The sequence below is a fragment of the Carcharodon carcharias genome, chromosome 16 (assembly GCF_017639515.1).
Source record: "Carcharodon carcharias isolate sCarCar2 chromosome 16, sCarCar2.pri, whole genome shotgun sequence".
In the NCBI taxonomy this organism is placed as follows: domain Eukaryota; kingdom Metazoa; phylum Chordata; class Chondrichthyes; order Lamniformes; family Lamnidae; genus Carcharodon; species Carcharodon carcharias.
The window spans coordinates 67,207,940-67,227,438 of record NC_054482.1 but is presented as its reverse complement, the minus strand read 5'-3'; the positions used below and the strand labels follow the sequence as shown (position 1 = coordinate 67,227,438).

General features: G+C 42.2%; 1 protein-coding gene across 9 annotated transcripts in view; it reads right to left on the bottom strand.

Moving 5' to 3' along the window:
- Positions 1–19,499, bottom strand: part of nfia (nuclear factor I/A) — a 529,589-nt gene that overhangs the window by 160,413 nt on the left and 349,677 nt on the right. For all 9 annotated transcript variants that reach the window (XM_041208194.1, XM_041208200.1, XM_041208198.1 and 6 more), the window contains one exon: positions 16,391–16,518. In XM_041208194.1, coding sequence (XP_041064128.1) covers positions 16,391–16,518 — 128 coding nt within the window. The remainder of the gene's footprint in view (positions 1–16,390; positions 16,519–19,499) is intronic.

Here is a 19,499-nt window from a genome sequence, read left to right as displayed (position 1 = left end):
CACGTCCGCCATCTACTCGGCACAAGTCAGGAGCGTGATGGAATATTATCCACTTTCCTGGATGAGTGCAGTTCCAACAATACTCAAGAAGCCCGATTCCATCCAGGGCAAAGCAGCCCACGCGAGTGGCACCCCATCCACCACAATAAGCATTCACGCCCTGCACCACCAGTGCACAGTGGCAGTAGTGCATACCATCTACAAGTTCCACCACAGCAACTTGCTATGGTTTCTTTAATAGCACCTCCAAAACTCATGACCTCTACTACCTAGAAGGACAAGGGCAGCAGATGCATGGGAACAACAGCATGTGCAAGTTCCCCTCCAAGTCACATACCACTCTGACTTGGAACTATATCACTGTTCCTTCATCATCACTGGGTCAAAACCCTGGAGCTCCCTACCTAATACACTGTTAGAGTACCTTCAGCACGTGGACTGTAGCTGTGGAAGGTGGAAACCCACCATCACCTTTACAAGGGCAATTAGTGATGGGCAATAAATACCAGGCTTGCCAGTCACGCTCATATTCTGAGAACAAATAGATGAAAAAAAATCTTGTAAAAGCACACATAGCAGCTAACTTCACCCAAGTTGAACACAATTTACAAAATACCAGAAATGTGCACAAGACACAAGGGGAAGATCAAACAGAAAAAGAAAACGTACAATAGGCACAAAGAACCAAGCACTGCAGATAGCCTAGACGAATATAGGAAGTGCAGGGACGAAGTAAAAAAGGAAATAAGGAAATCAAAGAGAGGACATGAAAAAAGATTAGCAAGTAAAGTTAAAGATAACCCTAAGATGTTTTACCAATACTTTAATGCTAAAAGGTTAGTTAAAGTGGGACCTATCAGAGATGAAGATGGAAACTTGTGTGTAGATGCAGAGGCTGTGGGAAGGGTTTTGAATGAATATTTTGTCTCCGTGTTTACAAAGGAAAGGGAGGATGTAGATATAATACTCCAGGAGGAACACTGCAAGATATTGGACGGGATAGTCATAAAGAGAGAGGAAGTACCTGAAGGGCTGAAATCCTTGAAAGTTGATAAGTCACCAGGGCCAAATGAATTGTTTCCAAGGCTGCTTAAAGAAGTCAGGGAGGAGATAGCACATGCTCTAAGGATGATTTTCCAATCTTCACTAGATACAGGAGAGGTACTGGAGGATTGTAGAAATGCAAACGTAGTTCCATTGTTTAAAAAGGGATCAAAGGAAATGCCAAACAATTATAGGCCAGTTAGTCTTACATCGGTGGTGAGAAAATTAGTAGAATCAATCCTGAGAGATAGGATAAACTGTCATGTGAAAAGGCATGGACTAGTCAGGGATGGTCAGCATGGATTTGTTAAAGGAAGGTCTTGCCTCACAAATTTGATTGAATTATTTGAGGAAGTGACAAGAAGGGTTGATGAAGGTAGTGCAGTGGATGTTGTGTACATGGATTTTAGCAAGGCATTTGACAAGGTCCCACATAGCAGATTGGTCAGGATTGTAAAAGCCCATGAGATTCAGGGTAATGTGGCAAACTGGATAAAAGGTTGGCTTTGTAACAGGAAACAAAGGATAATGGTTGATGGATGTCTTTGCAAATGGAAAGTTGTCTCAAGTGGTGTTCCACAGGGCTCGGTGTTGGGACCCCTGCTGTTTGTGTTATATATTAACGATTTGGACATGAACGTGGCGGGGGGGGGGCCACGATTGGGAAATTTGCAGATGACACAAAGATTGGCCGAGTAGTGAATAGTGTAGAGAATAACTAAAATCTCCAAAACAATATAGATGGGTTGGTGGAGTGGGCGGTAAAGTGGTAGCTGGATTTTAACATAGAGAAGTGTGAGGTCATACTTTAAGGAGGTCAAACGGTTGCAGGGATTACACAATAAATGGGAATATACTAAGAGGGGTAGATGAAGTGAGAGATCTTGGCGTACAAGTACACAGGTCCCTAAAGGCAGCAGTTCAAGTAGACAAGGTTGTAAAGAAGGCATATGGAATGCTCCCCTTCATTGGCAGAGGTATAGAATATAAAAGTAAGGATATAATGTTGGAATTGTATAAACACTGGTGAGGCCACAACTGAAGTATTGTGTGAAGTTCTGGTCACCACATTACAGGAAGGATGTAATAGCTCTGGAGAGAGTGCAGAGGAGGTTTACAAGAATGTTGCCAGGGTTAGAAAAGTGTAGCTACGAGGAGAGATTGGATAGGTTGGGGTTATTTTCCCTGGAACAAAGACGGCTGAGAGGCGACTTGATTGAGGTGTACAAAATTATGAGGGGAATAGATAGAGGGGACAGGATAAAATTGTTTCCCTTGGTGGAGAATTCTAGAACCAGGGGATATAGATTCAAGATAAGTGGCAGAAGGCATAGGGGGGACATGAGGAAGAACCTTTTTTACGCAGAGAGTAGTGGGTGTCTGGAATTCACTGCCCAAATTGGTGGTAGAGGCAGAAACTCTGAACTCTTAAAAAGTACCTGGATCTGCACCTTAAGTGCTGTAAGCTGCAGGGATATGGGCCGAGTGCAGGAAGGTGGGATTAGAAAGGGCATCTGGGTGTCCTCAGGCTGGCATGGACAAGGTGGGCCGAATGGCCTCCTTCTGTGCTGTAACTTTTCTATGGTACTATGGACACAACAGTATGTACAACTCCTTTTCCCTTCAAATATAACAAATATAACTCAGTCTAACTTGTAATAGTGAAAATCTCACATGATATGCTGTAACATGCTTCGTAGACCTTTTAAGCAATAATTATTGACATCTGGGTTGAATTCCATATCGTGCCAAGTAGAAGAACTTCACACTACCTAATTTCTGCTTATAAGGAGAAAGTGGCCAACAAAGAACACCTGAGAACACCCATGGGCGGAGGTCCATAGGCCTTCTGCCTTTCACCCCAGAGGAAGAGGAAGCCCTGGAACTCTTGAGAAGGCATACAGGAGTAAATAGTGACAGAGGAGTAGGAAGGGAGCTACCAGCTGCAAGGTCAAGATGTTTGGTGAGCAAACATAACTGCAGGCACGGAGGATGTGTGTTCTGGAATGGGGTACAGTTGGGTGCTACAATTATTCTTAGTGCCTTGGGCCAGAGAACAGAAAATTCAACTTCTCAAGTCTCTTCCAGTTCCCATGGCACATATATATCTGTTATTAACAAGACAATACAAATTCTTAAATTCATACCTCATATTACTCCTTCTATTGATGTTTACTTTTCTTCTTTTACTGCCCTCCTAAATCTTTACAGCAACAAGTAGAAAAGGAGCAGTAGGAGCAATCTAACCCCAATGCTTCAGGGCTGTAGAGCTGCTCAATCTCTCCCTGCTAAGTACAGCCTGGAGACATCCATCCACAAAAGTAGTTGGTTAGCATGAGGAGCAGACATAGTGACAACAGAGTGCTGATTAGTCAAGTAAAATGTAGCCTTTGCTGAAGAGTTTCAGGACTCAGGTCTCAGGGATCCTGGATTTACAAGATGCTTGGTAAACAAACAACTGCAGGCACTGAGGATGTGTGCTCCAGAATGTGTTGCAGCTGGCTGCTACAACTATTCTCAGTGCTTTGGGTTAGAGAATGGCAAATCAGCCAGGGTTTTACCTCTGGTTGATACTGCCTGTCAGAAATGCACTTAGGGGCATTTGGTGAGGGCATGATCACCATCAGGTTTGACTATGACTTTCCTTGCAGTCAAACATCAGTATCAAGGCTGACACATAAATATTAGCTCCTTGGTGAATATGATTTGAGAATACATGAGTAAGGGTAAATAAAGAGTGAAAAATAATTTAGTTCTTAACGAAAAGAAATGCAGCAAGGAGACATAATGAGTCCATGAAATGGTTGTAAGGCTCCTTTCAATGAGGCACATGCTTAAAGCTGCAAGATGGCAGCCTAGGGTCATGGTCCACTTTAGTTTAGCTCCCATCAACTTATCAAACTGCATAGTACTTTAGGTGCCAGTAGTTTTCACACATGCTTTAAAAAGACGCCAGAAATACCCATTTTATCTTTGCGGATTAATTCTAAAGCAAACTACATGTATAATAAGATAAGTCACATTTAATTTACATCAACACTACTTCAGGATGATTTATCTCATGCAAGTAAACATGGCAACTGTTCGAGGAACAGAAAGTACTGCCAGCGATTGTTAATGGTACTTGATTACTGCATTAATTGCACCATTGTAGATTTCGTTGTGCCAAGTCATGTTGTGGATTGTATTTCTGACATTAATCTTAACCCTTCAATTGCTCTCTTTTCTTTTCATGGAAACAAACATCAAGGAAAAACAATGATGCCAGGGAAAGTACAGGTCACTTCCATCAATCAATTCCATTGTAGCTTTGCAACAATGGACCCAATATTGCGATTGTTCCAGATAAGGCAGAAGGCTGTTCCTCAGTGTAGGTAACAAGATGGCATCTGGCTCACACAAGACTGCTACATGTAACAACAGGACACACCTGACGCCCTCTGTTGAGTCCCAGGAAACTTCGCATTTCAGAAAGATTTTTATTGAAGCATCTTCACAATCATGTGCCAAACAATAAGATTTAGAAATATACAGATATATAGTTGTATTCATTTTTAATTTTAAAAATCTCATCTTTGAAAAAAAAAGAACACTTGGATTTTTGCTGCAATGTATGGTATTTTAGTATAATTTAGTATATATATTTAGAAAAATAACGTGAATTTTTCTAATGCAGAGTTTCAACCCTCAGCTGTGCTGTTGTTGACATGTAGGAATATTTTGAGTATTCATTCACGGGTTGTGGGCTTCGCTGGCTGGGCCAGCATTTATTGCCCATTCCTGGTTGCCCTTGAGAAGGTGGTAGGGAGCTGCCTTCTTGAACTGCTGCAGTCCATGTGGTGTAGGTACACCCACAGTGCTGTTAGGAAGGGAATTCCAAGATTTTTACCCAGTGACAATGAAGGAATGGCGATATATTTCCAAGTCAGGATGGTGAGTGACTTGGAGGTGAACTTCCAGGTGGTGGTGTTCCCATCTATCTGCTGCCCTTGTCCTTCTAGATGGTAGTGGTTGTGGGTTTGGAAGGTGCTGTCTAAGGAGCCTTGGTGAATTCCTGCAGTGCATCTTGTAGATGGTACACACTGCTGTTACTGTGCGTTGGTGGTGGAGAGTGTGAATGTTTGTGGATGGGGTGCCAATCTAGGGGGCTGCTTTGTCCTGGATGGTGTTGAGCTTTTTGAGTGTTGTGGGAGCTGCACTCATCCAGGCAAGTAGGGAGTATCCTTTCGCAATCCTGACTTGTGCCCTGTAGATGGTGGACAGGCTTTGGGGAGTCAGGAAATGAGCTACTTGTTGCAGGATTCCTAGCCTCTGACCTGCTCTTGTACCACAGTATTTATATTGGAACCTGAACATCTGCCCAGAAGGAAAAAGGGAGGAGTATCATGAGTTTAGATTAGCTATCAAAAAGGACAAGGAGCAATTCAGAGTAAAAACATTAGACTGGAGAAGGACCAATTTCAGTGGTTGGGAACAGACCTGGCCCAGAGTACCTAAGAATCAAAGATTGGCAGGCAAACCTATAATGGAATAATGAGTTGTCGTTAAAGATGAGAAAATTTGGGTATAAGCATGGTTGTCCCCATGATGGGGAAAGATAGGACAACCAAAACCCATGTTCGCTGGATGATAAAAGAGATAGAAAGATGAAGCAGAAAAAGGGTGTTCGAGAAAGATGTCAGGTTAATAATACAAGTGAGAATCAGGCTGAATATAGAAAGTTCAGAGGGGAAGTGAAAAATAAATATAAGAGGCAAAGAGCGATTATAAGAAGACAGCTAACATAAAAGGGAATCCAAAAGTCTTCTGTCGGCATATAGATAGTAAAAAGGTAGTAAGAGGATGGGTCAGAGATAAAAACAAAAAACTGCGGATGCTGGAAATCCAAAACAAAAACAGAATTGCCTGGAAAAACTCAGCAGGTCTGGCAGCATCGGCGGAGAAGAAAAGAGTTGACGTTTCGAGTCCTCATGATCCTTCCACAGAAGGTTCTGTGGAAAGGTCATGAGGACTCGAAATGTCAACTCTTTTCTTCTCCAGAGGATGGGTCAGGCCTATTAAGAACCACAAAGGGGTTCTACAGATAGAGACAGAGGGTTGAGGTACTAAATGATCACTTTGAGTCTGTCTTTACCAAGGAAAAAAATAATCATAATGAAAGAGGAGGTAGTTAAGACACTGGATGGGCTAAAAATTGAAAAAGGAGGTATTAGAAAGGCTGTCTGTACTTAAAGTTGGTCAGTAGCCAGGGCCAAATAGGATGCATCCAAGGATACTGAGGAAAGTAAGTGTGGAAATTGCAGAGGCTTTGGGCATTATCTTCTAATAGTCATCAGATACAGGGGTGGTGCCAGAGGACTGAAAAATTGCAAATATTATACCCATGTTCAAAAAAGGGTGCAAGGATAAACACAGCAACTGCAGGTCAGGCAGTTTAAACTTGGTGGTAATCCAGGGCAAAATTAACAGTCACTTGACAAGTGTGGATTAATTATGGAAAGTTAGCATAGATTTGTTAAAGGCAAATTGTGTTTAACTAACCTGATTGTGTTTTTGATGAGGTAACAGAAAGAGTTGATGAGGGTCATGCAGTTGATGTAATGCACATGGACTTCCAAAAGGCATTTCATAAAATACCACATATTAGCTTGCCAATAAAGTTGAAGGATCTCATGGAATAAAAGAGGCACTAGCAGCACGGACACAAAATTGGCTGAGTGATAGGAAACAGAATAGTGGTGACAGGAGGAAAGTGTACAGTGGGGTTCCCTGGGAGGTCAGTACTAGACCCTTTACTTTTCTTGATAAGACCTAGAGACTTGGGTGTACAGAACAAAATCTCAAAATGTGCAGATGACACAAAACTTGGAAGTATTGTGAACTATGAGGAAGGTAGACTTCAAGAGGACATAGACAAGCTGATGGAATGGGCAGATAAGTATTAGATGAAATTTAATGCAGAGAAATGTGAACTGATTCATTTTGGTAGAAAGAACAAGAAGAATAAATATAAACCGAAGGATGCAATTCTAAAGGGGTGCAGAAAGAGAGAGAGATCTGAGGGTTTATGTCCACAAATTGTTAAAGCTGGCAGGGCAGGTTGAGAAAGTGGTTAATAAAACAGACGGGATCTTGGACTTTATAACAAGCGGCATAAAATACTAAAGCAAAGAAGCCATGATGAACCTTTATAAAACGCTGGTTCGATCTCAACTGAAGTTTTGTAGACAATTCTATGCACCACGCTTTAAGACGAATGCGAAGGCTTTTGACAGGGTCCAGAAAAGATGTCTGAGAATGTTTCCAGGAATGAGAGACTTCAGTTATGTGGATAGATTGGAAAAGGTGGGGCTGTTCTCCTTAGAAAAATGATAAGGTTGTGAGCAAATTTGATAGAAGTGTTCAAAATCATGAATCGTCTAGACAGACCTGTTCCTGTTGGTGGAAGGAACAAGAACCAGAGGACACTGATTGAAGATGATGGCAAAGGGGTCAACTGCAATTCAAAGAGCATGTTTTAAAAGTTTAAAAAGGTGGTTACACGGAACTCAAGTTCACATACACCGCAGCATGGCATTGGTAACAGTAAGTTTCTATATCTAGCCCTTCCCCAATCGGTAGTTTCCAATATCAGTCAGGCCTTCCCCTCAGGGACAGCGAGTCAATCTTTTCCACTCATGTGTATCTCCCAGTGGCTGCTTTATAACACTGGCAGAAATTTGGGTGTCAGGAAAGGGGAAATCCTGGGGAATTGAGAAACTTAACTTAAAAATAAGCGATATGCGAGGGCTCGATTCTTAAATATATCCGAAATACATATTATACTATAATTGCAAATAATTTTGAGGTGATTTTATTCAAAAACCCTCTTAAACTTTTAAGTAAAATCTGACATTTCTCTCTTGTAGTTAGGTCTGATCATAAATAATAGTGAGGCAATAAGCACACCCCTAACATTTTTTTTTGGAATTAACACACATTTACAATCCTCCTTCCCCAAATATAGCTTCAAAAATTAAAGTAGCCTCATAAAAAGGATTCCATTCAAGTGACTAACTAAACTTAAATTTACATTTATCTCCTATTAAAATGTGCATACTACCATCTGCAATGTCTTCCCTCTGCAAACTTCCTGTCTCCGAGTGACCTGCTGCCAGACATCTCCTACTAACATTCTGCAAAAAACTGGCAGAGGTGTAGAAAGAACAGGTGGCATTACCACAGCACCCTCTCCACAGTACAATACTTTGGTTTCACCTCTTTCCAAGTGCCTGAACACCAAGCAGGAAATTGAGAATTGGGGCTTGGATATATGTTTAATAGGAATAGATTTACATATTGTGCATTAGTAGAGTACATCAGAGATTCATACATGTAATGGGTAAGTTTCTGACTTTCCACTCCCACTGAGAAGCCTCACATGCTGACAGTAAATATTGAAAATTCAGGATCACTCGATGCATGATTTTTGAAACATTTAATTTAACGGTTGGAAAATCATGGATAGCACATCTACATTTCTGATATGCACATCTGGCAGACAAGACTTCTGATCAGGAGCGAGAAGTTGCAAGGTTACAACAGCCAAGTCATGTAAAAGGCTCTTTTACCCACTTGGATGTTGAAAACTTAATCAGAAAAGATTACAAAATAAATATTGAAAAGATTAAGAACATTTCAGAATCTCCCCCTGAACTTCAAGTACTAAAATTATGAATTTAAGAGCAGGCAGTTGCATAGTGGTAATGACACTTAACTAGTAATCCAAAGGCCTAAGCTAATGTGCTAGGACATGGGTTCAAATCCCACCACGACAGCTGGCAGAATTTAAATTCAATTAGTAAAAAATCTGGAATTAAAAGCTGGTCTCAGTAATGAAGCCATTGTTGGTTGTCGTAAAAACCCATCTGGTTCGCTAATGTCCCTTAGGGAAGGAAATCTACCGTTCTTACCTGGTCTGGCCTAGATATGACTTCAGACCAAAAGAAATGTGTTGACTCTTAAATGCCCTCTGAAATAGCCTAGCAAACCACTCAGTTGTATCAAACCACTACGAAGGCCAAAAGGAATGGAACCGGATGGATCACCCAGCACCAGAAACGACAATGGCACATCCACCCCTGTCAACTCTGCAAAGTCCCCCTTACCAACATCTGGGGGTTGTTGCCAAAATTGGCACTGCTGTCCTACAGACCAGCCAAGCAACAGCCTGACATAGTCATTTTCACAAAATCATTCCTAGCATCATCCCAGACACCACCATCACTATCTCTCGGTATGCCCTGTCCCAACAGCAAGCCAGACCCATCAGAGGTGGCAGCACAGTGCTAACCAGTCAGGAGCGGGTTGCCCTGGGAGTCTTCAATATTGACTCTGGACTCCATGAAGTCTCATGTCATCAGGTCAAACATAGGAAAGGAAACCTCCTGCTGGTTACCACCTATCGTCAGCTGATGAATCAGGACTTCATTACAACGAACACCATTTCAAGGAAGCACTGAGGGTAACAAGGATACAAAATGTATTCCAGGTGGGGGACTTCAAAGTCCATCACCAGGAATGGCTCGATAGCTCCACTATACTAAGACGGCCGAGACCCAATGGACATAGCTGCTAGACTGGGTCTGCAGAAGGTGCTGAGGGAATCAATAAGAGGAAAAAACCTACTTGGCCTCGTCCTCACCAATCTACCTCTTGCTAATGCATCTGTCATAACAGTTTTGGTAGGAGTAACTGCTGTACAATCCTTGTGGAGACAAAGTCCTGTCTTTACATTGAGGGTACTTTCCATTGTGTTGTGTAGCACTACCACCATGCTAAATGGGATAGATTTCAAACAGATTAAACAACTCAAATCTGGGTATCCTTGAAGTTCTGTGGACCAACAGCAGAAGAACTGTATTTCACCACAATCTCATGGCCTGGTATATTCCCCACTCTACAATTACTATCAAGCTGGGGGATTAACCCTGGTTCAATGAAGTGTGCAGGAGGGCTTGCTAGGAGCAGCACCTGGCATACCTAAAAGTGAGGAGTCAAGCAGGTGAAGCTACAATACGGGAATACTTGCATGCCAAACAGCGTAAGCAGCATGCAGTAGACAGAGCTAGGTGATCCCGCAACCATCAGATCAAGCCTAAGCTCTGCTGTTTTGCCACAACCAGTTGTGTATGGTGGTGGACAACTGAACAGCTAACTGGTAGAGACTCCACAAATTCTCAATGATGAGGGAGCCCAGCTCATCAGTGCAAAAGTTAAGGCTGAACCATTTGCAACCATCTTCAGCCAAAAGGGCCGAGTGGATGATCCATTTTGGCCTCCTCCTGAGGTCCCCAGCATCATTGCTGCCAGTCTTCAGCCCATGCAATTCACTCCATGTGCTATCAGGAAACGGTTGAAGGCACTGAATGCTGTAAAGACTATGAGCCCTGACAATATTATGGCAATATTCCTGAAGACTTGTGCTCCAGAATTAGCTGTGCCAGACAAGCTGTTCCAGTACAGCTACATCACTGGCATCTATCCAGCAATGTGGAAAATTGCCCAGGTATGTAATGTCTACATAAAGCGGGATAAATGCAACCCAATTAATGCCCCAATGTTCTCTTTACCCTCAGAGAAGTCACAGAAGGTATCATCGACAGCGCTATCCAGTGGCACTTACTCAGCAATAACCTGCTCACTGATGCTCAGTTTCGGTTCTGACAGGGCCACTCAGTTTCTGACCTCATTACAGCCTTGGCTCAAACATGGACAAAGGAGTCAAACTCAAGAAGTGAGTCGAGAGCAACTGCCTTTGACGTCAAGGCTGCATTGGACTGAGTGTGGCCTTAGCAAACTGGATTCAATGGGAACCAGGCAGAAAACCCTCCGATAAAAACAAAAAAACTGCGGATGCTGGAAATCCAAAACAAAAACAAAAACAGAATTACCTGGAAAAACTCAGCAGGTCTGGCAACATCGGCGGAGAAGAAAAGAGTTGACGTTTCGAGTCCTCATGACCCTTCGACAGTTCTGTCGAAGGGTCATGAGGACTCGAAACGTCAACTCTTTTCTTCTCCGCCGATGCTGCCAGACCAGCTGAGTTTTTCCAGGTAATTCTGTTTTTGTTTTTGTTTCAGAAAACCCTCCGCTGGTTGGAGTCATACCTAGCACAAAGGGAGATGGTTGTGGTTGCTGGAGGTCAGTCATCATTGCATGAGTTCCTCAGGATAGTGTCCTCAGCCCAACAATCTTCAGCTGCTTCATCGATGACCTTCCTTCCATCATAAGGTCAAAAGTGGGGATGTTCGCTGATGATTGCACAATGTTCAGCACCATTCACAGCTCCTCAAGTACTGAAGCAGCCTATGTCCAAATGCAGCAAGACCTGGACCATATCCAGGCTTGGGCTGACAAGCGGCAAGTAACATTCACGCCACACAACCATCGCCCCTTGACATTGCATGGCATTACCATTGTTGAAACCCCCACTATCAACATCTGGGGAGTTATCATTGATCAGAAACTGAACTGGATCAGCCATATAAATACTGTGGCTACAAGGGCAGTCAGAGGCTGGGAATTCTGAGGTGAGTAATTCACCTTCTGACTTCCCAAAGCCTGTCCACTGTCTACAAGGTACAAGTCAGAAGTGTGTTGGAATACTCTTCACTTTCCTGGATATGTGCAGCTTCAACAACACTCAAGAAGCTCAACACCATCCAGGACAAAGCAGCTCAATTGATTGGTACCCCATCCACCGCCAATGCACAACAGCAGTGTGTACCATTTACAAGATGCACTGCAGCAACTCGCCAAGGCTCCTTCAATAGCACCTTCCAAACCTATGACCTCTACCACTAGGTGCAGATGCATGAGAAAACCATCACCTGCAAGTTACCCTCCAAGCCACACACCATCCTAACTTTGCTCCTTCACTGTCACTAGGTCAAAATCCTGGAACTTCTCTCCTAACAGGATGGTGGGTGTACCTACAACAAATGGACGGAAGCGGTTCAAGAAGGCAGCTCACCACCACCTTCTCAAGGGCAATTAGGGATGGGCAATAAATGCTGGCTGAGTCAGTGAAACCCACATCTCATGAAAAGATAAAAAAATATAGTTTTCCTAACACCACAAGGTGCAAGTTCTTTGTTAAGTGATGCTTCACCTCCAGCAGGTGCTCAGTTAGTCAGTTCTGTACATCTTCAACTGGCCTAGATGGGCAAGAAAACTCATGACAGCCAACTATGGTTGGTTCATTTTCTTGATTTAGTGTTGCTTGGTAATCATGGAAATGGTTATAGGCAATTACATAACTTGGTGTAAATTATTCTGTACCTTAATAAATATATTTCTTGAATGATCCTACAGTATAAATTGTGCATTATGTATAGAGCAATTGGTTTCTCCAAAATAGATTAACAGAATTATAGAAAAGATTTGAGTAATATTAGGATAATTTACTGTGAAATGCAGCTTCCCATTAAGGTACAGTACTCCATATGAATTATATTTCCTAATCTCTTTAACATGGTGAGAAATGTTCACGTCAATTGCTTCATCCCAAACCTTCATTGGTAGTGAACATTTCACATTGAGAAATGAGTGAAGATCCACTAAGCTCATGTCAGTCAAGAACTCAGTCAAGAAGTTGCTATACTGACTCAGCGGGGATCATAACATTTCATTCTTTGCGTTTGCTGAGATGTTGGGCCACTGCAGAAGCATGTGAGGCAATTAATAACAACAACTATTCCTGGAACTCCCTGATGGCTCAGTTTGTAAGCACACTGCCTAGTGTGGCACAGCGCCATACAGAACAAGAAAATATCAATCTTTGTTTTCAGTCTGTAAGAAGCTGTCTGTTCTTAGGTCAGATGATGCAATTAGCCTCAGCCCAGGCTAGAGTGGAAAAGTACATCAGCCAGGAATCTGATCCTGATTACAAGCTGGTGATACCTGCTGGAAAAAGCCTGCGTGAGTGCCCTTAAGGATAGCATTGGCCTTGACTCCATTATAGTTTGACAACACACACTGCCTAGTCTTGCATATGAAGAATGGGCAAGGTAATTAATGGTTGGTAGCACTTCTAGAATTCAACCCTTCATGATCTAGTGCCTTCAGGAGAGGAAGGGAGAAAAAAAGGGATATTGTCCTACCAAGCGTGAAGCAGTTAACAATCGGTTGAATACCCAAAGGTAGGATGAGTACCTGCTTACACTGATGCACCTTCTTCAATGTCTCATCACACAGGAGAGGTTGTCCTGTTTCTTTTATACTCCCATTTGGAAGATAAACACTGTCATTTAATATTAAAGGCTGAAATAAACTGTGATGAGTTGTCACACAGACCATTGCTTGCTCAGGTGTTGAGAGCAGACTACACATATTACTAAGTGCACTTAAAAAGGCAGCCAACTCCACTAAAGTTACAGTGAAACAAATGCAGACAGCCCTCGTTAGCAGTAATTCAACCAAATCAGTTAAATGGTTCTTAATATTGAGGTTTTACCATATGTCAGGATTCTGCTTTGGCTGGCAAACTATGCTGATATTCCTAGAGTGTTTGTACTCGTTGATTTGCCAAGAGCAGTGTAAGCAGCTATGTCTTGGAATTCAAAGTAGTTAGTTCTGGCAGCCATTTTGGGAAAGTCATCTTGAAAAGCCCTATCCATTTTAATAATATAAGTTTAGTCCATTGTAACCATCCATATTACATATGGGACTTACATCACAGTATCAGGCCTCATGGCCAAATGGTCTATGCCGGTGTTTATGCTTCACACAAGCCACCTCCTGCCTTCCTTTGTCTCACCTTATCAAAATAACTTTCTATTCTGTTCTCCCTCATCTAGCTTCCCGTTAAACGTACCTGTGCTTTTTGCCTCAAGCGATTTATGTAGTTGCAAGTTCCACAATTTCAACATTCTCTAGTAAAAAAGTTTCTCCTGAATTCCTTTTTGGATTTATGAGTGACTATCTTGTACTTATGACTCCTTATTTTGGGACTTATTAGCACCAGCTATGTTTCTATGTTAACAGCATTGATGCATCATAGTGACTTCACCTTGCTATAATTCTTATTGATTACTTTTTTTACTTTGCAAGCAAGTAAAAAATAAGGACCTATAATCAGAATCTATGAACAAATAAATACTCTTTTCTTTAACTATGAAGACCCATATTTCAACAGCAAGAATATTTACCCATATGTAAATTATCTTCTTTTCACACAATTGAAATGTGCAGTAATAAATATGGAAGAGCATTTACTGAGTGTCCCTTTCTTTCAATGCATTAGGTAATCTCAAAGACAGAACAACTTTTGAAAATTCAACAGTGTGTGCTGGCTTTTTGGTTACTCACAATATTATATTAACAAACAACACACTTATACCAATGTTTGGGAATTTCTGCTTCTGTTTTTTTTTAGTTCAACAATTCCCTCCTTCTCCAACCAATAGCATAAGCAGACAACTAATGCCACTCCAGCCAATGGATAGTAAATGCATGAGAAAAATGCAGATCAATTCAGCAGTCCATTTTCCTCACCATCACAACAACAACAACAATTTATTTAGCACATTTAACAGAATGAAACGTTCCAAGGTGCTTCACAGGAGCATCCGAGCCACTTAAGGAGATATTAGGTCAGATGACCAAATGCTTGTTATGTTTTAAAGATTATCTTAAAGGAGAAAAGTGAGATAGAGAGGTGTAGGGAGGGAATTCCAGAGCTTGGGGCCCAGGTACAATCACCAGTGCTGAAGAACATAAATTGGGAACAGCCAAGAAGCCAGAATTAGAGGAACACAGATATCTCAGGAGGCTATAGAGTTGGAGAAGATTACAGAGGTAGGGAGGGGAAAGGCCTTGGAGGGATTTGAAAACAAGGACAAGAATTTTAAAATCACGACATTGCTTGACGAGAAGCCAATATAGATCAGCAAACACAGGGATGATAGGGAATGGGATTTGCTGCGAGTTAAGACATGGGCAACAGAGTTTTGGATGACCTCAAGTTTATGGAAGGTTGAATGTGGGAGGCCAGCCAGGAGTGCATTGGAATAGTCAAGTCTAGAGGCAACAAAGGAATGAATGAGGGTTTCAGCAGATGAATGGAGACTGGGCAATGTTTGGTGATGTTACTGAGGTGAAAACAGACAGTCTTAACGATGGCATGAATGAGCTCAGCAGCTCAACTCAGGATCAAATGTGATACTAAAGATGTGAAAAAAACTGACTTAATCTCAGACTGTTGTTATGGAGATGGATGAAGTTACTAGCTAGACAATGAAGTTTGGAGTGAGGACCAAAAACAATGGCTTCAATCTTTCCAACATTTAACTGGAGGAAATTTCTGCTCATGCATTAATGGAACAGCAGAGAAAGCAGCTCTTTTCTGTTTGGCATTTTGCTTAAAATGTCTGATTGTGATTTAAAAATTCATTGGTAGAGAATCAACTTGAGACTTTGTATTCTACATCCTCCATATTGTAATACAGATATACACCAACACATCACAGAGCACCAAAACTTTGTAGAAATGAGGCTTGACATCACTGGCTACTACTTTCATCCCTATGCAGTTCATAAACAAACCAGCCCTTAACTCCCCAACTCATCCACCTTAAAATGATACATATCTGTGATTTTGGGCATGACAAGGCTTTCTCTGTCACTCCTGTAAGGGTCAAAAATTCCTCGCAAACATAATCAATTCCTGTCCCTAAGCCTTAAAGGCAAGAGCTGACTAGGACAGAAATACCAACTCCACTAGCCCATAAACCACTTGCTTTGTAAAATTCCAACTGAAAGCACCAAAGATATCCATCATTTCTTAAGTACAGCCTGCACAAGACAAAGTTCACAGATCAAAAATGTTCTGTGTGTTTTTGGCTTTCAGATGGTTCAAAGTACTGTCCCAGGTATAAATTTACAATCTAAATTGGATTATGTTCCTTACAGTGACTTGCTGGTGGGCAATGATGCAAATACAAAAATAAATAAAATAACAGCTTACATAATTTTCCTGACCAAAAATAGAAGTGAAAGTTGCCTGTGGATTCTGAAATCACCAGCGAATTCTATCAATAGCTCAGAAGGATTATTTCAAAGACAAGCCCTGAAGGTTATTTATGGCTCTTATAAAAATGTACCTCATAACATTTCAGTTAACTTATTAACAACGGTAGCAGTGTTTTATAAAGGAATTAGGCTTCAGCATTTTGATAAATTTTACATTACTGTCAAAATTTGTCAACAAAAAGCATCCTTATCCCTCTAAATATGATCGGCAGTCAAAGCAGATCGCTTCTATGAAGTGCCAATCATTTGTTTGAGAATCATTTGAGCTGCTTACCTGGCTCCACCTCGTGCCAACCACTGGACTGACTGCCACTTCCTGGAGATCGACCTTGGTTGGTATAAAAAGGTTCTTCACCAGGGCTGTCCATTTCATCTTCCATAGATTTGTGGCGCTTTGTAGAACTGCAACAGGGAAATTAATGTCAGGATTGTGCTGTAATGCTCAGCCCATGTATGTTGGATCACATTAGGGCCACAGTGTCATATTGAATCTTTGTACATTACAGCCTGTCACCAAATCCAAACTTGTGTTCAATCTATATCTATCAGATCCCGTCAGGAATGCACAGACACGTTCAATCTGTCTGGTACACACAGTCATGTTCAATCTGGTGCACCAGACCCGGTTGGAACCGTGGAGTCACATTCATCCATTTAGACTGGACCTCTTCTAATGTACTGACTCTAGTATCCATACAAATAAAGTATTCTATACCTTATGCTTGCGATGACTTTTATTGTAAAATCTAGTTTCTTGATTAGAGAGGAACATACAACACAGGTCACATAGAAGGTTAGCATACAGCACAGAATATCACAGCAGAAACTGTTAAGTCACCTAGCAATAAAGCATTCTGTACTTCAGGTAAAGATCATTACTTTGGTTTTTCAAACAATTATGGCTCCGGTAAGTGGATCCTTTGGTCCACCCTCTTCTTTCCTTTCTCTCGTTTCTCTTCTACGAACCGTTGTCTTAAGTGCTATTTTTGAGATAATACTAACAGGTGAAAAGTAAACAAAAGTGATGGTTTTAACAATTATCCCTGTTGGTAGAAGATTTAATAAATTCAAAGGCAGCTTTGCTATTCCAGTCTCTACTAAAATTAGAATGTCACAGTCAATATTCAGAAATGTTACTTGCTGAAAGTTTGCAAAATTGCAATATATACTACCTCAAGAAAAAAAATATTTTTGCATTTCTTTGAATAAACTGTTCAACATTTAAACAGTTGGATATTTAAAATTTAAGAGCTGAATTTAATATTTGAATTACAAGGAGAGGAGTTATTTATAATTTTGGTCATTGTTTTACTCAAGGAAATAAGAATGAATTTGAACATTAATTAGAAAAAATACTAGCATTTGAAAATACCAATAAAAAGAGATGATTAACAACTAGCACTCCCTCGTAATAATTTACTGCTTCTCCAATAGTGCAAAAATGCAAGCATAACTTATTCAACAGTATTGTATATCTTTATATCTCTTGTTTAAACAGAGATACTAGCTGGGATTTCATCAGGCCGAAAGGGGTATCACCCATCGGTTAGAGAACCAGCGGGGAACCCCCATCAGTTCTGTGAGGGATGTCTCATAGAATCAAGGGCCCTTCAAGCAATTGAGTGACCACTGCCAGCCTTCCCCAAGATTGAGGTTCCTGGCAGTGTAAGTCCTGCCTGTCGAGAACTGCTGGCCAAGAATTCATGTGCCAGCACCAATGGGAAATTGGCAGCAATGCACCCACCAGAGGTCCAGGGTCATCATAGAACCCCAGCCTGAAGGTGTGTGAGGATGGGGATTATGGGGTTTGGTGGGGGGGGCGCGGTCAGAGGATGGTAGGAGGGTTAGAGACAAGGGCAGGGGGTGGCTTTCAGTGCCCCCTCCACCTCTCAATTCTGGGCCCCTCAATCAGGCACAGGTTGCATGACTATGAGGATCACCACCACCACCACAACCCCCCATCCCCCCCTCTCCACAGCACCACTGGCAAACCCAACAGAGTTTGCTGGGCAGCTGCATGAGGCATGAGAAAGTTGTGTGGCCCCCATTTAATCACAAAGTCACCACTGATCAGGGATAATGGCTGTCAATTGGCTCATTAATAAGCCTAACTGACACCCCACTGAAGGCAGCAGGAAATCCTGAATCACCAATTCCTCCCTCCAACTTAACCGAGGAAGGTTTTGCCGCTGCTAGGAGACTAACAAGGGGCCTTGCCGCATTCAAGTGGGCCCAGCCACCATGTTTCCCGCTGGGATATGCTGGATTAAACCCAACCCACTGGGTGAAATTTTAATTCACTCAGAACCCCTTCACTTACACAGAGTTAAAATTGAGCCCAACACTGAAATCAGGAGCAGAATCTTATAAGACATAGGGCTGAATTTTACATGCTCATGGCAGGCATGTTTTCGGTGAGGGAGCACGTAAAATAGGGCAGGTGCCCATCCCACTATCTTCCCGCCCACCCCCGAACTCTCAGCCATAATACAGGGTCAGAGGTGGGCAGTTAGGCACTGAAATTGGTAGTCCACCCACCATATTTAAATAAAGAATCAACAGTCAATTAGGCTTGTTACCAAGCCAATTGACCCTGATAACACACTGCCCATGCCAGAAGATGATTTTTTTTCACTTACGGGAATGGCGGGAAGGAAGGTGGTGGGGGGGAAGGGGTTGATCTTCAAGCCTTCCCTTTGCCGGTTGTTGGGTGGCCCCACCCAAAATTGAACCCCACCTTTCCTTCCTACCCACACCCTTCCTTTAAAACCACCCCTCCAACCACCCCCACCCCTCTCCTAAAATCTCTTGGCCCAAGACTTACCTGCTCCGGGGTTCTATGGGCCTTAGTTGTCTCCTTCTGAAGTCATGGCAGTGGCCACTGACACCCTCCTGGCGCTTCCAGGGCTGATGGAACTTCCAGCCAATTGGATTGGCTGGCAGCTCCAGAGGGTGGGTCTTCCTCCCCAGTGAGGGACATAAGTCCCACTCGGCCCTCGTTAATCTGCTAAGCAATGCTTTATGACTGTGGGGTGTCAGTGCGGAGCATGTTGGCTCCCCTGTATTATTCCACCCATTGTGTTGGGTTTGCCACAGAGAAGTGCACAATAATAGAATGATACGGCCCAGATAGATTTTAGAACTTTCTGATTAAAGTGACATTTTCCCCTCCCTTTATCAGACCATTTTCTACCACCCTCCCTTACACTGCTGAAAACATTGACTCTTCCTGTTTGAGTCTTGACAGTGAATGATAGCAGGGTACTTGAACACAAGGCATCACAGCTGACCCTATTCTCACCTACCACCACTTTTGCACTCTATAGTCAAGAACTGCTGGATAACAATTCTAAACAGGAATCCTGGCCAATTTTCCTCTTCCC